At 40.4% G+C, this 18,464-nt stretch overlaps 1 protein-coding gene across 1 annotated transcript; it reads right to left on the bottom strand.

Annotated features, from left to right (window-relative positions):
* Nucleotides 1-5,993: 5,993 nt before the first annotated feature.
* Nucleotides 5,994-18,428, bottom strand: LOC133561159 (tetraspanin-8-like). Its single transcript, XM_061914423.1, has 8 exons — nt 18,271-18,428; nt 12,833-12,895; nt 12,646-12,765; nt 12,493-12,567; nt 12,247-12,342; nt 6,777-6,887; nt 6,599-6,682; nt 5,994-6,502 (listed from the first exon to the last, which is right to left on the bottom strand). The coding sequence occupies exons 1-8, from the start codon at nt 18,325-18,327 to the stop codon at nt 6,434-6,436; spliced, it is 675 nt and encodes a 224-aa protein (XP_061770407.1). The 5' UTR covers nt 18,328-18,428; the 3' UTR covers nt 5,994-6,433.
* Between the last annotated feature and the right edge of the window lie 36 nt (nt 18,429-18,464).

Consider the following 18,464-nt stretch of genomic DNA (forward strand, 5'->3'; position numbering starts at 1 on the left):
TAGAAACACCTTAGAACAGCTGGAGTGTCAATATAACTTTTTAGAACTAGAATAAATATAGAAACACCTTACAACAGCTGAAGTATCAGTAGAATTTTTTTAGAACTACAACATGTATAGAAACACCTTAGAACTGCTGGAGTGTCAATATAAATTTTTAGAACTACAATACATATAGAAACACCTTAGAACAACTGAAGTATCAGTAGATTTTTTAGAACTACAACATGTATAGAAACACCTTTGAACAGCTGGAGTCTCAATATAACTTTTTAGAACTAGTACATGTATATAAACACCTTAGAACAGCTGAAGTATCCGGAATTTTAGAACGAAAACATGTATAGAAACACCTCAGAACAGCTGGAAGTATCAATATAACTTTTTAGAACATGTATAGGAACACCTTAGAACAGCTGAAGTATCAGTAGTACTTTTTAGAACTAGAACAGAGAGATATAGAGACAATAGAAACACTTTAGAACAGTTTGAAGTATCAATATAACTTTTTAGAACTAGAAACATGTATAGAAACACCTAAGAACAGTTGGAAGTATCAATACAACTTTTTAGAACTAAACCATGTATAGAAACACCATAGAACAGCTGGAAATATCAATATAACGTCTTCGAACTAGAACATGTGTAGAAACACCTTAGAACAGCTAAATTATCAATAGTACGTTTTAGAACTACAACATGTATCGAAACACTTTAGAACAGCAGGAGTATCAATATAACTTTTTAGAACTAGAATACATATAGAAACACCTTACAACAGCTGAAGTATCAATAGAACGTTTTTATAACTAGTACATTAATAGAAACACCTTAGAACAGCTGAAGTATCAATATAACTTTTTAGAACATGTATCAATAGTTTTTAGACTAGTACATGTATAGGAACACCTTAGAACAGCTGGAAGTATCAATATAACTTTATAACTAAAACATATAAAAACACCATAGAACAGCTGGAGTATCAGTAGAGCTTTTTAGAACTAAAACATGAATAGAAACACCTTAAAACAGCTGGAGTATCACTAGAACGTTTTTATAACTAGTACATTAATAGAAACACCTTAGAACAGCTGAAGTATCAATATAACTTTTTAGAACATGTATAGGAACACCTTAGAACAGCTGAAGTATCAGCAGTACTTTTTAGAACTAGAACAGAGAGATATAGAGACAATAGAGACACTTTAGAACAGTCTGAAGTATCAATATAACGTTTTAGAGCTGGAACATGTATAGGAACACCATAGAACAGCTGGAGTATCAGTAGAGCTTTTTAGAACTAAAACATGAATAGAAACACCTTAAAACAGCTGGAGTATCACTAGAACGTTTTTATAACTAGTACATTAATAGAAACACCTTAGAACAGCTGAAGTATCAATATAACTTTTTAGAACATGTATAGGAACACCTTAGAACAGCTGAAGTATCAGCAGTACTTTTTAGAACTAGAACAGAGAGATATAGAGACAATAGAGACACTTTAGAACAGTCTGAAGTATCAATATAACGTTTTAGAGCTGGAACATGTATAGGAACACCATAGAACAGCTGGAGTATCAGTAGAGCTTTTTAGAACTAAAACATGAATAGAAACACCTTAAAACAGCTGGAGTATCACTAGAACGTTTTTATAACTAGTACATTAATAGAAACACCTTAGAACAGCTGAAGTATCAATATAACTTTTTAGAACATGTATAGGAACACCTTAGAACAGCTGTAGTATCAGCAGTACTTTTTAGAACTAGAACAGAGAGATATAGAGACAATAGAGACACTTTAGAACAGTCTGAAGTATCAATATAACGTTTTAGAGCTGGAACATGTATAGGAACACCTTAGAACAGCTGAAGTATCAGTAGTACTTTTTAGAACTAGAACAGAGAGATATTGAGACACTTTAGAACAGTCTGAGGTATCAATATAACGTTTTAGACCTAGAACATGTATAGAAACACCTTAGAACAGCTGGAAGTATCATAACTTTTTAGAACATGTATAGGAACACCTTAGAACAGTTGAAGTATCAGTAGTACTTTTTAGAACTAGAACAGAGAGATATAGAGACAATAGAGACACTTTAGAACAGTCTGAAGTATCAATATAACGTTTTAGAGCTAGAACATGTGTAGGAACACCTAAGAAAAGCTGAAGTATCAGTAGTACTTTTTAGAACTAGAAAAGAGAGATATTGAGACACTTTAGAACAGTCTGAAGTATCAATATAACGTTTTAGACCTAGACCATGTATAAGAACACTTTAGAACAGCTGAAGTATCAGTAATACATTTAGAACTAGAACAGAGAGATATAGAGACAATAGAGACACTAGAACAGTGAAGTATCAATATAACGTTTAAGACCTAGAACATGTAAACAGCTGGAAGTATCATAACTTTTTAGAACATGTATAGGAACACCTTAGAACAGCTGAAGTATCAGCAGTACTTTTTAGAACTACAACAGAGAGATATAGAGACAATAGAGACACTTTAGAAGAGTTTGAAGTATCAATATAACTTTTTAGAACTAAAACATGTATAGAAACACCATAGAACAGCTGGAAATATCAATATAACTTTTTAGAACTAGAACATGTGTAGAAACACCTTAGGACAGCTGGAAGTATCAAACTTTTTTAGAACTACAACATGTATAGAAACACCTTAGAACAGCTGAAGTATCAATGGTACGTTTCAGAACTACAACATGTATAGAAAAACCTTAGAACAGCTGAAGTATCAATATAACGTTTTAGAACTACAACATGTATAGAAACACCTTAGAACAGCTGAAGTATCTCTAGAACGTTTTTAGACTCGTACATGCATAGAAACAGCTGAAGTATCAGGACTTTTAGAACAAAAACATGTATAGAAACACCGTAGAACAGCTGGAAGTATCAATATAACTTTTTAGAACATGTATAGAAACACCTCAGAACAGCTGAAGTATCAGTAGTACTTTTTAGAACTAGAACAGAGCGATATAAAGACACTTTAGAACAGTCTGAAGTATCAATATGTTTTACACCTAAAAAATGGATAGAAACACTTTAGAATAGCTGAAGTATCAGGACTTTTACAACGAAAACATGTATAGAAACACCGTAGAACAGCTGGAAGTATCAATATAACTTTTTAGAACATGTATAGGAACACCTTAGCACAGCTGAAGTATCAGCAGTACTTTTTAGAACTAGAACAGAGAGATATAGAGACAATAGAGACACTTTAGAACAGTCTGAAGTATCAATATAACATTTTAGAGCTACAACATGTATAGGAACACCTTAGAACAGCTGAAGTATCAGTAATACTTTTTAGAACTAGAACAGAGAGATATTGAGACACTTTAGAACAGTCTGAAGTATCGATATAACATTTTAGACCTAGAACATGTATAGAAACACCTTAGAACAGCTGGAAGTATCATAACTTTTTAGAACACCTTAGAACAGCTGAAGTATCAGTAGTACTTTTTATAACTAGAACAGAGAGATATAGAGACAATACAGACACTTTAGAACAGTCTGAAGTATCAATATAACGTTTTAGAGCTAGAACATGTATAGGAACACCTTAGAACAGCTGAAGTATCAGTAGTACTTTTTAGAAATAGAACAGTCTGAAGTATCAATATAACGTTTTAGAGCTAGACAATGTATAGGAACACCTTAGAACAGCTGAAATATCAGCAGTACTTTTTAGAACTAGAACAGAGAGATATAGAGACAATAGAGACACTTTAGAACAGTCTGAAGTATCAATATAACGTTTTAGAGCTAGAACATGTATAGGAACACCTTAGAACAGCTGAAGTATCAGTAGTACTTTTTAGAAATAGAACAGTCTGAAGTATCAATATAACGTTTTAGAGCTAGACAATGTATAGGAACACCTTAGAACAGCTGAAATATCAGCAGTACTTTTTAGAACTAGAACAGAGAGATATAGAGACAATAGAGACACTTTAGAACAGTCTGAAGTATCAATATAACGTTTTAGAGCTAGAACATGTATAGGAACACCTTAGAACAGCGGAAGTATCAGTAGTACTTTTTAGAACTAGAACAGAGAGATATAGAGACACTTTAGAACAGTCTGAAGTATCAATATAACGTTTTAGAGCTAGAACATGTATAGAAACACCTTAGAACAGCTGGAAGTATCAATATAACTTTTTAGAACATGTATAGAAACACCTTAGAACAGCTGGAGTGTCATAACTTTTTAGAACTAGAATAAATAAAGAAACACCTTACAACAGCTGAAGTTTCACTAGAACGTTTTTAGAACTACAACATGTTTAGAAACACCTTAGAATAGCTGAAGTATCAATAGACTTTTTAGAACTAGTACATGTACAGAAACACCTTAGAACAGCTGAAGTATCACTAGTACTTTTTAGAACTAGAACAGAGAGATATTGAGACACTTTAGAACAGTCTGAAGTATCAATATAACGTTTTAGACCTAGAACGTGTATAGAAACACCTTAGAACACCTGGAAGTATCATTACAACTTTTTAGAACATGTATAGGAACACCTTAGAACAGCTGAAGTATCAGTAGTACTTTTTAGAACTAGAACAGAGAGACATAGAGATAATACAGACACTTTAGAACAGTCTGAAGTATCAATATAACCTTTTAGAGCTAGAACATGTATAGGAACACCTTAGAACAGCTGAAGTATCAGTAGTACTTTTTAGAACTAGAACAGAGATATATAGAGACACTTTAGAACAGTCTGAAGTATCAATAGAACGTTTTAGACCTAGAACATGTATAGGAACACCTTAGAACAGCTGAAGTATCAGTAGTACTTTTTAGAACTAGAACAGAGATATATAGAGACACTTTAGAACAGTCTGAAGTATCAATAGAACGTTTTAGACTTAGAACATGTATAGGAACACCTTAGAACAGCTGAAGTATCAGTAGTACTTTTTAGAACTAGAACAGAGATATATAGAGACACTTTAGAACAGTCTGAAGTATCAATAGAACGTTTTAGACCTAGAACATGTATAGAAACAGCTTAGAACAGCTGGAAGTATCAATATAACTTTTTAGAACATGTATAAGAACACCTTAGAACAGCTGAAGTATCAGTAATACTTTTTAGAACTAGAACAAAGAGATATAGGGACAATAGAGACACTTTAGAACAGTTTGAAGTATCAATATAACTTTTTAGAACTAAAACATGTGTAGAAACACCTTAGAACAGCTGGAAGTATCAAACTTTTTTAGAACTACAACATGTATAGAAACACCTTAGAACAGCTGAAGTATCTCTGGAACGTTTTTAGACTCGTACATGTATAGAAACAGCTGAAGTATCAGGACTTTTAGAACGAAAACATGTATAGAAACACCGTAGAACAGCTGGAAGTATCAATATAACTTTTTAGAACATGTATAGGAACACCTTAGAACAGCTGAAGTATCAGCAGTACTTTTTAGAACTAGAACAGAGAGATATAGAGACACTTTAGAACAGTCTGAAGTATCAATATAACGTTTTAGAGCTAGAACATGTATAGGAACACCTTAGAACAGCTGAAGTATCAGTAGTACTTTTTAGAACTAGAACAGAGAGATATTGAGACACTTTAGAACAGTCTGAAGTATCAATATAACGTTTTAGACCTAGAACATGTATAGGAACACCTTAGGACAGCTGGAAGTATCAATATAACTTTTTAGAACATGTATAGGAACACCTTAGAACAGCTGAAGTATCAGTAGTACTTTTTAGAACTAGAACAGAGAGATATAGAGATAATACAGACACTTTAGAACAGTCTGAAGTATCAATATAACATTTTGGACCTAGAACATGTATAGAAACACCTTAGAACAGCTGGAAGTATCTTAATAGAATTTAGAGGGGTTGGGTGTGAAGTAGAACATTTTCAGGTGACAACCGCAGAAGAGAAGAGTGACACAAGGAACAGCAGCGAGATTATGAACCTGTTCTTACTTGTCCTGATTTGTCTTGATAAGTCTTGTCGCACATGAGAGTTGGAACACGGTCATGTTCTACCTTCTCAAAAGTCAGGCTCAAAGATGAGAATGATGTCGATAAGACCACTGTTTGGCTTGGAGGCTCTTCCAACAATAAAAGCTTCAATCAATAAAAGTATTTTTTCACATTTTGTGATGACAAAAACAAGAACATAATTGGATCGCCTAAAACATAACTTTTATAATTGGGAAAAAAAAAAGCACATTTAATTGGTCATCTCTTGTGGTCCTGTTATATTTACACACGTCACTTTCGGTACATTCCAACTAATTTGCATGAAAAACAGCACAAATCAATAAATGGGAGTTAAAGTCCAAACGTTCCTTCAAAATAAAAGCATAGGGCGGTCTGGGGGGCCCGCTGAGGGGCGTGTTCAGGCCGTGGAGGCGTTGTCCTTGGTGATCTGACAGTAGAGGATCATGGAGAAGACCATGCCAGCGATCTACGGCGAGCATGAGAACATATAACAACTTTCCAACTATAATTACGTACGTGTGTGTGTGTGTGTGTGTGTGTGTGTGTGTGTGTGTGTGCTGACCAGCAGGATGGCGATGGCGAATGCGATTCCGATCACCACCTCCATGTTTTTTTCCAACAGACGGATAATCTGACTGGAGCAGGGCTGCGGGGCGACATGGTGACATGACTTTAACGCTCCTGTGGTGGTCGTCACGGCGACCGATGGCGTCTCCAAAGTGCGTGTGTGTGCGCCTCACCGTGTTGTACACGCCGGTGGCGCTGCAATCGGACTCCGTGGCGCTGCAGCGGCACGAGGCGGGAATGGTGGCCCAGTCAGACGCTCCGTTGATGAGTCCGCAACATTTGAGCTGGGAGAGGAAAGATGGCGGTTGGCGTGCGTGTGTATGTTGAGCAGTGAAGTGGAGTGAATTATATTTATATAGCGCTTTTCTCTCGTGACTCAAAGCGCTTTTACATAGTGAAACCCAATATCTAAGTTACATTTAAAGCAGTGTGGGTGGCACTGGGAGCAGGTGGGTAAAGTGTCTTGCCCAAGGACACAACGGCAGTAACTAGGATGGCACAAGCGGGAATCGAACCTGCAACCCTCAAGTTGCTGGCACGGCCACTCTACCAACCGAGCTATGCTATGGGTAAAGTGTCTTGCCCAAGGACACTGTCAGGGTCAAATACCATGAGACATTATATCATGGGTGTCAAACTCTGGCCCGCCGTGTAATTTAATTTGGCCCTTGAGGCAGTATCAATTTAGCATTAGAGCTGGCCTGCTGCTGTAACATCGCATTCACCGCTAATACTCATACTTGCCAACCCTCCTAATTTTCCCGGTAGACTCCAGAAGTTCAGTGCCCCTCCCAAAAATCTCCCGGGGCAACCATTCTCCCGAATTTCTACCTGGACAACTATATTGGGGGAGTGCCTTAAAGGCACTGCCTTTAGAGTTCTCTACAACCTGTCGTCACGTCCGCTTTTCCTCCATACTAAAAGCGTGTCACATAGTATTTGTGGCTTTTACACACACACACAAGTGAATGCAAGGCACACTTGGTCAACAGCCATACAGGTCACACTGAGGGTGGCCGTATAAACAACTTTAGCACTGTTACATATATGCGCCACACCGTGAACCCACACCAAAGAAGAATGACAAACACATTTCCAGTGACCATCCGCACCGTAACACAACAGAACAAATACCCAGAATCCCTTTGCAGCACTAAGTCTTCCGGGAAACTTCCAGCAAACTGACCAATAATTAACATTTTATTCATGCATTTTCTCTTGCTACTTCGAGGCTTGAATGTTTGGTTCATTCATTATTTTTTATTTTATTTTCAAATTTATTATTAGCCTGTGGAAAAAATTGATATATACCTCAGAAGATCGCAAATAGAAAAAAAAGGCATAACATTTTTATTTACGTTTTATTTGATATGCCATTGATATTTTTTTAATTATTATTATTGTTATTATTTGAAACTGGATTTTGCATGTCACTAAAGTTATATAAGCCTTGCTTGTTCAATATTTAATGCAAACTTGTTTTGGTCCCTATTAAAAGGTTTATTTAAATGGGTAAATGGGTTGTACTTGTATAGCGCTTTTCTACCTTCAAGGTACTCAAAGCGCTTTTGACACTACTTCCACATTTACCCATTCACACACACATTCACACACTGATGGAGGGAGCTGCCATGCAAGGCGCTAACCAGCACCCATCAGGAGCAAGGGTGAAGTGTCTTGCTCAGGACACAACGGACGTGACGAGGTTGGTACTAGGTGGGGATTGAACCAGGGACCCTCGGGTTGCACACGGCCACTCTCCCACTGCGCCACGCCGTCCCTGTTCAACCTTGGCCCGCGGCTTTGTTCCGTTTAAAATTTTGGCCCACTCTGTATTTGAGTTTGACACCCCTGCTTAATATAGACACAGAAACAGAGAATAGAAGACAAACCAGTGATTGCTTTTCCAGTACAAAGAGAGTGACCTGGAGAAAGTTTGTCATTTACAGGCTCCAATTCACTCTTAAACCTTTTTCGCATCTCCTCGCCTTTTAAATCATTCGGGATAGCCTGCATTACATACACAAACACACACAGCTGCACTAAGGGAGGAGGGGAATTTGCAGCTGTGTTGGAAACCTAACACCTATGTGAAGAACATCCATCCATTTCTACCGCTTATTCCCTTTTAGGAGTCGCTGGCGCCTATCTCAGCTACAATCGGGCAGAAGGCGGCCTACACCCTGGACAAGTCGCCACCTCATCGCAGGGCCAACACAGATAGACAGACAACATTCACACTCACATTCACACACTAGGGCCAATTTAGTGTTGCCAATCAACCTATCAACATAACATAACATAACGGTCTCATCTGCAAACTCCTCTTTGAAGTTGGCAGGTCAACCTAAAGGCCTACTGAAATGAGATTTTCTTATTTAAACAGGGATAGCAGGTCCATTCTATGTGTCATACTTGATCATTTCGCGATATTGCCATATTTTTGCTGAAAGGATTTAGTAGAGAACATCGACGATAAAGTTTGCAACTTTTGGTGCTAATAAAAAAAGCCTTGCCTGTACCGGAAGTAGCAGACGATGTGCGCGTGACGTCACGGGTTGTAGGGCTCCTCACATCGTTTACAATCATAGCCATCAGCACAGAGCGATTCGGACCGAGAAAGCGACAACCTCCCCATTAATTTGAGCGAGGATGAAAGATTCGTGGATGAGGAAATTCAGAGTGAAGGACTAGAAAAAAAAAAGGCGATTGCAGTGGGAGTGATTCAGATGTCATTAGACACATTTACTAGGATAATTCTGGAAAATCCCTTATCTGCCTATTGTTTTAGTGAGATTACACAGTACCTGAAAGTCGGGTGTGTTGACCGCCAGTGTCTGCGTGGGAAGAGGTAATAGTCCGCAGCAATAACTACAATAAGAGCCAACTTATTACCACAATTTTCTCACCAAAACCTGCCGGTTGACATGTGGTCGGGATCCATGTTCGCTTGACCGCTCTGTTAAACGAGGAAACACCGGCTGTGTTTGTGTGGCTAAAGGCTAAAAGCTTCCCACCTCCATCTTCCTACTTTGACGTCTCCATAGGGCTGGGCAATAAAACGATAACGATATATATCGAGATAGACATGTGATCAATATCAATAGAAAATGGGGTCGATAGAACGTTCCATAATTTCACTGAGTTCTGTTGGAAAAAAATAGTAAGAAAGGCAGAGCCGGAACCGCACGGCATTCTGGGGGGTGTAGGCAAGGGAAGGGCTTTAACCTCTCGACCTATCACGGCCGAGCCTGAACTGCAAGGCATTCTGGGAAATGCTAACAGGGGGGGAAAAAAGCAACTTGATACTTTTATTAGTAGATTGCACAGTACAGTACATATTCCGTACAATTGACCACTAAATAGTAACACCCGAATAAGTTTTTCAACTTGTTTAAGTCGGGGTCCACGTTAATCACCGAGACGGGAATATGAGTGCGGCAGCACGAGAGAAAATTGTAAATAAAAAAGGAAACGGCACGTCACCAGTTTGGCAGTATTTTGGATTTTTTTAAGTCCGATACGAATCCGAATAATACTGTCTGCAAACTTTGCAAGGTCGTCCAAGTCTTGGAACACGACAAACTTATTTTACCACCTGAGCCGCTCTCACCCGCCGGAGTACAGCAGCAAACAGCCTCAACATCAGCCGGTGCAAGTGGAACAGCACCGAAGCGGCAACAACAGACCACCATCGAGAGCTACTTGGTGGCAGTGCCATGCGACAAAAATTCAAAACGTTATAAAGAAATAACGGATGCAATGGTGTATCAATTAGTGAAGGACATGCTACCGCTCAGCATGGTTGAGAAGTCTGGGTAAGCATTTATTTAATGTCAGTATTGGCACATCGAACAGTATTTTCATTTATTTGACTGTTTTTCTTAATTCTGACCTCATTTTAAAGGTTAAAGGTTATATTTAAAATAAAAGTATTCAAATTCAGCCTTTTTTCTCCTGGTCTTTATTTAGAATGTTTTTTTTGTTTTTTTTATCAATAATTATCGATATCGACTGATATGAAACACTTATATCGTGATATAAGGGTCTGGTCCGGTCCGGTGGCCATGTACTGCTTGCCTGTGTATCGGCTGGGGACATCTCTGCGCTGCTGATCCGCCTCCGCTTGGGATGGTTTCCTGCTGGCTCCGCTGTGAACGGGACTCTCGCTGCTGTGTTGGATCCGCTTTGGACTGGACTCTCGCGACTGTGTTGGATCCATTATGGATTGAACTTTCACAGTATCATGTTAGACCCGCTCGACATCCATTGCTTTCCTCCTCTCCAAGGTTCTCATAGTCATCATTGTCACCGATGTCCCACTGGGTGTGAGTTTTCCTTGCCCTTATGTGGGCCTACCGAGGATGTCGTAGTGGTTTGTGCAGCCCTTTGAGACACTAGTGATTTAGGGCTATATAAGTAAACATTGATTGATTGATTGATAAATTTTTTTAGTCATATCGCCCAGCCCTACGTCTCCATTATTAATTGAACAAATTGCAAAAGATTCAGCAACACAGTCGTCCAGAATGCTGTGTAATTACGCGATTAAAGCAGACGACTTATAGCTTGGATCGGGCTGGAAAAGAACGTCCGCCACAACCCGAGACGTCAAACGCAAGCGTCATCATACCGCGACGTTTTCAACACGACAGTTCGCGGGTAATATAAAATTGTAATTTAGTAAACTAAAAAGGCCGTATTGGCATGTGTTGCAATGTTAATATTTCATCATTGATATATAAACTATCAGACTGTGTGGTCGGTAGTAGTGGGTTTCAGTAGGCCTTTAATTTTCATTTCTCTTCAGCTTGTCTAACACAATGCATAAGCAAACAATCATCCATCCATCCATCTTCTTCCGCTTATCCGAGGTCGGGTCGCGGGGGCAGCAGCCTAAGCAGGGAAGCCCAGACTTCCCTCTCCCCAGCCACTTCGTCTAGCTCTTCCCGGGGGATCCCGAGGCGTTCCCAGGCCAGCCGGGAGACATAGTCTTCCCAACGTGTCCTGGGTCTTCCCCGTGGCCTCCTACCGGTTGGACGTGCCCTAAACACCTCCCTCGGGAGGCGTTCGGGTGGCATCCTGACCAGATGCCCGAACCACCTCATCTGGCTCCTCTCGATGTGGAGGAGCAGCGGCTTTACTTTGAGTTCCTCCCGGATGGCAGAGCTTTTCACCCTCTCTCTAAGGGAGAGCCCCGCCACCCGGCGGAGGAAACTCATTTCGGCCGCTTGTACCCGTGATCTTATCCTTTCGGTCATGACCCAAAGCTCATGACCATAGGTGAGGATGGGAACGTAGATCGACCGGTAAATTGAGAGCTTTGCCTTCCGGCTCAGCTCCTTCTTCACCACAACAGATCGGTACAACGTCCGCATTACTGAAGACGCCGCACCGATCCGCCTGTCGATCTCACCATCCACTCTTCCCCCACTCGTGAACAAGACTCCAAGGTACTTGAACTCCTCCACTTGGGGCAGACAATCATATTTGAATAAAAATAAGATAACTTATTTACAATTAATCCAACAGACACAACGGCAGTGACTAGGATGGCAGAAGCGGGGATCGAACCTGGAACCCTCAAGCTGCTGGCACGGCCACTCTACCAACCGAGCTATACAGAGGAAGTGGACCTCTTACCTCTTCCTGCAGTTTTTCCAGATCGTTCCTCACATTCTCGGGCTGATCTGACAGCGGCAGGAACTTCTGCAGACGCTCCTTCACCCAGTCCTTCACCTGAACACACAAAGCAGCTCAACGTCCTCGCCTTCTGTCCACCAATCAGCACGCTCACAGGCTCCGCCCCCGCTCCCCCCACTGAGCAGGTTGCCAACAACTCGGCCAAAAAACCGCCAGGTGTTTTGCGCCGCTTCCTGTTCCTTTTACCTTCTTCTCGCCCACTGCTCCCAGGATCCCTGCCGCCAGCAGGAGGATGAAGATGACGAGGAGGCTGACGAAGAACTGGAGGCATAAAAGGACAGGAGGTTGTCACACGCACGTCGCTCAAAGACCAGCGAGCTGACGTTTGGTGGCGCTGACCAGGATCAGCAGGCAGCGGTTCTCTTTGATGGCGCCGCAGCATCCCAGGAAGCCCAGCACCATGATGATGACGCCGACGGCGATCAGCAGGTCGATGCCAGGAAGAGACTCGTTTGTGATCTGCTCGTTGAAAAATGATAACGTCTAAGAGCGGCGCCAGGGAGACAAGCATGGCGGGTTTTCTCACCGAGTTGCCATCTTTGCTGACTTTCAGGTAGATGGACACGCCCAGGATGATGCAGCCGCTCAGCTGCAAACAACAAACACACACGCTCGTCACCGCTTGCCAAACCGGACGGACCGCTTTGGGCGCGCCTCCTCAGTATCGTCCTGATACTACACCGGCCTCTCATCTTAATTATTCATCAGCCAATCAGCCGCAGCTAATCGACTCATCATTTTTTCAGTGTTAGACCTTTCCATGGAGACGGACTCATGATGTCAAGGTGTTGCCATGAACCCACGGACCAGTCACGAGGCAGGGGTGATGGGAACTCAATCCCTTCTACGGACTGAGTCACAGGCGGAAGTCAATCCGTAACCTCGATTGACTTGATTTCACCATTCTGCACGAACGAGTTGAACCCGTGATTCAGTGGAAGCGAGCGAATTAAAACTTTTTTCACCATAACGGAAAGTTGTTATACATCAGGGGTCGGCAACCCGCGGCTCAGCTGCACAATCGCCGACCCCCCAGATTGTTGCGGGGAGATTCCGGAATTCAATGCCTCCCCCGGACATCACCCGGAGTCAACGTTCTCCAAATTTCACTCGGACTACAATATCAAGGACGTGCCGTGATGATATTACTCCTAACGTCCTCTTGAACGTCATCGCGGAACGCTTTTTGCGTGCCGAACAGACACATGCATTTCGCCGCTTCTATCGGCACATGTGTGAGATTGCAAGGCATACTGGGTGACACAGAGTACACTGACGGTTGTGATATAAACAACTTTAACACTCCTACTAATATGCGCCACATTGTGAACCCGCACAAAAGAAGAATGACAAACACATTTCGGGAGGAAATCCTCACAGTAACAAAACATAAACGCAACACAACAAATACCCAGAATCCTTTGCATCCATGAGAATTCCTGACTATGTTATACACCCCGCGAGCACCAACCCCCCCCCCCCCTCTCCCTGCGTGGTTGAGGTGGGCGGGGTTTGGTGCTCACGGGGTGTATAACATACTCAGGAAATGTCATGGATGCAAAGGATTCTGGGTATTTGTTGTGTTGCGTTTATGTTGAGGATTTTCTCCCGAAATGTGTTTGTCATTCTTCTTTTGTGTGGGTTCACAATGTGGCGCATATTAGTAGGAGTGTTAAAGTTGTTTAGATCACAACCGTCAGTGTACTCTGTGTCACCCAGTATGCCTTCCAGTCGTGTGCGTGTATCTGCGGAAGTCTCTCACAACATGTTGCTGGCCTAACAAGAAGTATGTACATGTTGTAGAAGGTGTTTGAGGCAATGGCTTCATAGCATGCTCTTATTCTTGTCATCTGGGTGACCACCATCAGATATTGGCGAGAACAGTTGCGGCTCCCATTGTCTTCCTCATTTTGTGAACCGGGTCGAAATGGCTCTTTGAGTGGTAAAGGTTGCCGACCCCTGTTATATATAAATGGGTAAATGGGTTGTATTTGTATAGCGCTTTTCTACCTTCAAGGTATTCAAAGCGCTTGGACACAACTTCCACATTTACCCATTCACACACTGATGGAGGGAGCTGCCATGCAAGGCGCTAACCAGCACCCATCAGGAGCAAGGGTGAAGTGTCTTGCTCAGGACACAATGGTCGTGACGAGGTTGGTACTAGGTGGGGATTGAACCAGGGACCCTCGGGTTGCGCTCGGCCACTCTCCCACTGCGCCACGCCGTCCCCGGTGATAAAATGATAAAATACAGTGGCGTAGTAAGCCTAAGTATTTATCAAAAACAATGTAGAGGTTTTATTTAACTAGAATATTTAACATGTTTGTGCCACTGAAACATTACAGAGTTTGAACAGTGTTTGAATATGGGAAAATAAAACACTGTACTTTTATCAAGTGATTATTTGGCGTACCACGAGATGGCGCCCGTGTACCACAGTTTGAGACTCACTGAATTCAACTGATCATCAATTCCAATGAACAGTTGTGTTTTTGTGTGTTTGATTGATTGATACTTTTATTAGTAGATTGCACAGTTCAGTACATATTCCGTACAATTGACCACTAAATGGTAACACCCCAATAAGTTTTTCAACTTGTTTAAGTCGGGGTCCACGTTAATCAATTCATGGTACAAATATATACTATCAGCATAATACATTCATCACACAAGTTAATCATCATAGTATGTACATTGAATTATTTACATTATTTACAATCCGGGGGGTGGGATGAGGAGCTTTGGTTGATACCAGTACTTCAGTCATCAACAGATAAATGGACATTGAAACAGTGTAGGTCTTACTTAGTAGGATATGTACAGCCAGCAGAGAACATAGTGAGTTCACATAGCATAAGAACAAGTATATACATTAGAAGTACATTTGATTATTTACATTAGGTTATTTATAATCCGGGGAGATGGGATGTGAATGGAGGAGGGTATTAGTAAAGGGTTGATGTTGCCTAGAGGTGTTGTTTTAGAGCGGTTTTGAAGGAGGATAGACATGCACTTACTTTTACACCTGTTGGGAGTGCATTCCACATTGATGTGGCATAGAAAGAGAATGAGTGAAGACCTTTGTTAGATCGGAATCTGGGTTTGTCATTTACACCATGTTTTGTGCTGCAGATCTGTTGTTTTTTTTACACATAAATAACATTTATACAAACACACTTCAAGTGCCACCTGTTCGACTTGCTACCATCAGGCAGGCGCTACAGATTCATCAGAGCCAGAACAAACAGGCTCAGAGACAGCTTCTTTCCCAAAGCTGTCACCATGTTGAACTCTAACTTATAATAATAATAATTCACCCCTAAACAATATCATGCAATACTACACTTCGAGTGCAATACGTCCGACACTGATTGTTATTTATTACTTCGGTACTCATGTCTTAATCTGTATATTGTACGGTATTTTGTATTTCTATAGTGTTTTGTATATTGTACAGGATTGCTTATTATTTTTATTGGATAGTAGTCTGTTTATTTCAATTGTTAGTTTTTTCCTTTATTACTCTTGTTATTTATTTCACCCCATATTTGTTCCCACAACCGCACCTTAAATTGGAGTCTTTAATCTCGTTATATGCAAATATAATGACAATAAAGTCCATTCTATTCTATTCTATTTACCTGCTTTCCTTTTTTTGTCATTTAGCTAGCAGTAGCGGGGGTGACCAAGTTAACGGAAAACAAGTCACAAAATTTGAACAACTTGTTCATGACACGCACGTCTCTACTTATATATATTTTTCTTTAGTTTACATGAAGCAATCATCAAACGTCCTGCAGTTGAAGAACAAACATAACACTTCACGAGGTCGAAAGGTGAGGGCCGCACCTCCCTGTACGCAGATCAGGCACGTAGGGCCCGGCAGTCCGTGGGCGGCCCCCAGTTCTGCATGAAAGAGCCCATATAAAATGTCAACGTATTCCTCGCTGCTTCCTGCTCCGTCACCGAAGAGAATGCATTGAAAAAGTTTCCTTTGTTGCCATGCCCAGCGTCAGCGCTTGCATGGAGAGACAGGTTTACAGGGTTTAGTACAGGGGTCCCCAAACTTTTGACCAGAGGGTCGAATTGGGTTGAAAAAAATGTGGCCAGGGTCCGGGAGATATATATATATATATATATATATATATATATACACACACATAATTAGTTGTTATTATGGTAACAATTTAGCATGGGGAACATATTTTAAGTAACAAAGACTTAATTTAGAGTTATTTGGACACAAGGGGAACATATGAGGGTTAGGGTTACTAATAAGCAATAATTCTGAGGTTATTGAGGGAAGTATCTTTGTTAATGGTTTACTGGTTGTATCGTAAGGCCATGCAGAATAAGGTATTAATAAGATTAATAAGTACTTAATAATGACAAATTAAGAACCAATATGTTACTAATTTGGATGTCAATAAGCAACTAGTTAATGGTGAATATATGTTCCCCATACTAAGGTGTTTTATATATACTGTATGTATATATATATATATACATATATATATATATATATATATATATATATATATATATATATATGAGTAACACTTTTTTATACATACATACATACATACACACATATATATATATCCATCCATTTTCTACCGCTTATTCCCTTTGGGGTCGCTGGTGCCTATCTCAGCTACAATCGGGCGGAAGGTGATGTACACCCTGGACAAGTCGCCATCTCATCACAGGGCCAACACAGATAGACAGACAACATTCACACTCACATTCACACACTAGGGCCAATTTGCTGTTGCCAATCAACTATATATATATATATATATATATATATATATATATATATATATATATATATATATATATATATATATGTATTCCGAACGCAATGATGTCACTTTATCGATGGGAAAATGCATTTTGAGACAATATGATTTACCTGAGCGGGTAGGAGACACAGAGAGTAACAAGCAGTACAAAATCGATTAGAAAGGACAGATTTTTGGGGAAAAAAAAGGCATTTTGGACGCTGGTGGGCTAGATTTGGCCCGTGGGCCGTAGTTTGGGGACCCTGGTTTAGTGGGTCAAAAAATGTGCCAGGAAAGTAAACAGCGTCATGTTTTAATGATGTTAACTTTGCTTTTTTTTTTCATACACACACAATTATTATTATTTTTTTCCGATGAATTCTTTCTTAAGCTAAAGTTTTGGAATTTAAAAAAAAAAGAAATCATAATATATATATATATATATATATATATATATATATATATATATATATATATATAAACATGTGTGTGTGTGTGTGTGTGTGTGTGAGGGGGGATCACACGACTACTTCATCTCTACAGAACTCTTTCAGGAGATCTCCTGACGAATGAGGGAACCCCTCATGAAACAGTTCTGTAGAGATAAAGTAGTCTTGTGATTTTTCCAACACACATATATTGCGCTCAATGACGTTATCGAGCACTATTCTCTGGATAATCTAATTAAGACATATACATATATATATATATATATATATATAAAACAAACGTTTCACATGATTTAAAAATTGTGTGAAAAGATTTTATACTGGGGGGCGGGGGACTTCACATAAAACTCTGCCAGGGGCACACCTGAGTTTGTTTACACACAAACATGTTAGTGTAACTAAATCCTCACGCTGGTCGTCATGCAGCAAAAATGAGGAAGTGCAAGATGACCACAAAGCAGAAGGAAGGGTGGGGGTGCAGGTGCCCTCGGCCGCACCCTGAAAGCGAGCAGGTGTGTGGGGGAGAATGCAGCCGACAAAACCAGTTTTACCAAGCAGACATGAAGGCGACATGTTAGAATCATTGGAATCCATATAAAAGCACATATATGTAAGTCTATCGGTAAAACCCACGCTAATTAGTAAACACAAAGAAAGTACACTTTTTAAAGTACACTAAGTGTAAATGTTTAACGTAGAAACAAAAAAAAAAGAAGAATAAAACTCACCCAGAAAAGCAGGTTGAAAATGAAGAGAAGATATTTGATGCATTTGTTGACGGCCATGTTTCCTTCTCCTCCTCCTTCTTCAAATGTCTCCTCTTCCTCACTTTGGCACCAGTTGGCTCCCTTCGCCGCAGCCTGTTCTACCTGTTCGAACAGACCACGCCCCCATGAGCTGGAAGCCCCGCCCCCGCACTGCC

Source organism: Nerophis ophidion, linkage group LG10 (assembly GCF_033978795.1).
Source record: "Nerophis ophidion isolate RoL-2023_Sa linkage group LG10, RoL_Noph_v1.0, whole genome shotgun sequence".
NCBI lineage: Eukaryota > Metazoa > Chordata > Actinopteri > Syngnathiformes > Syngnathidae > Nerophis > Nerophis ophidion.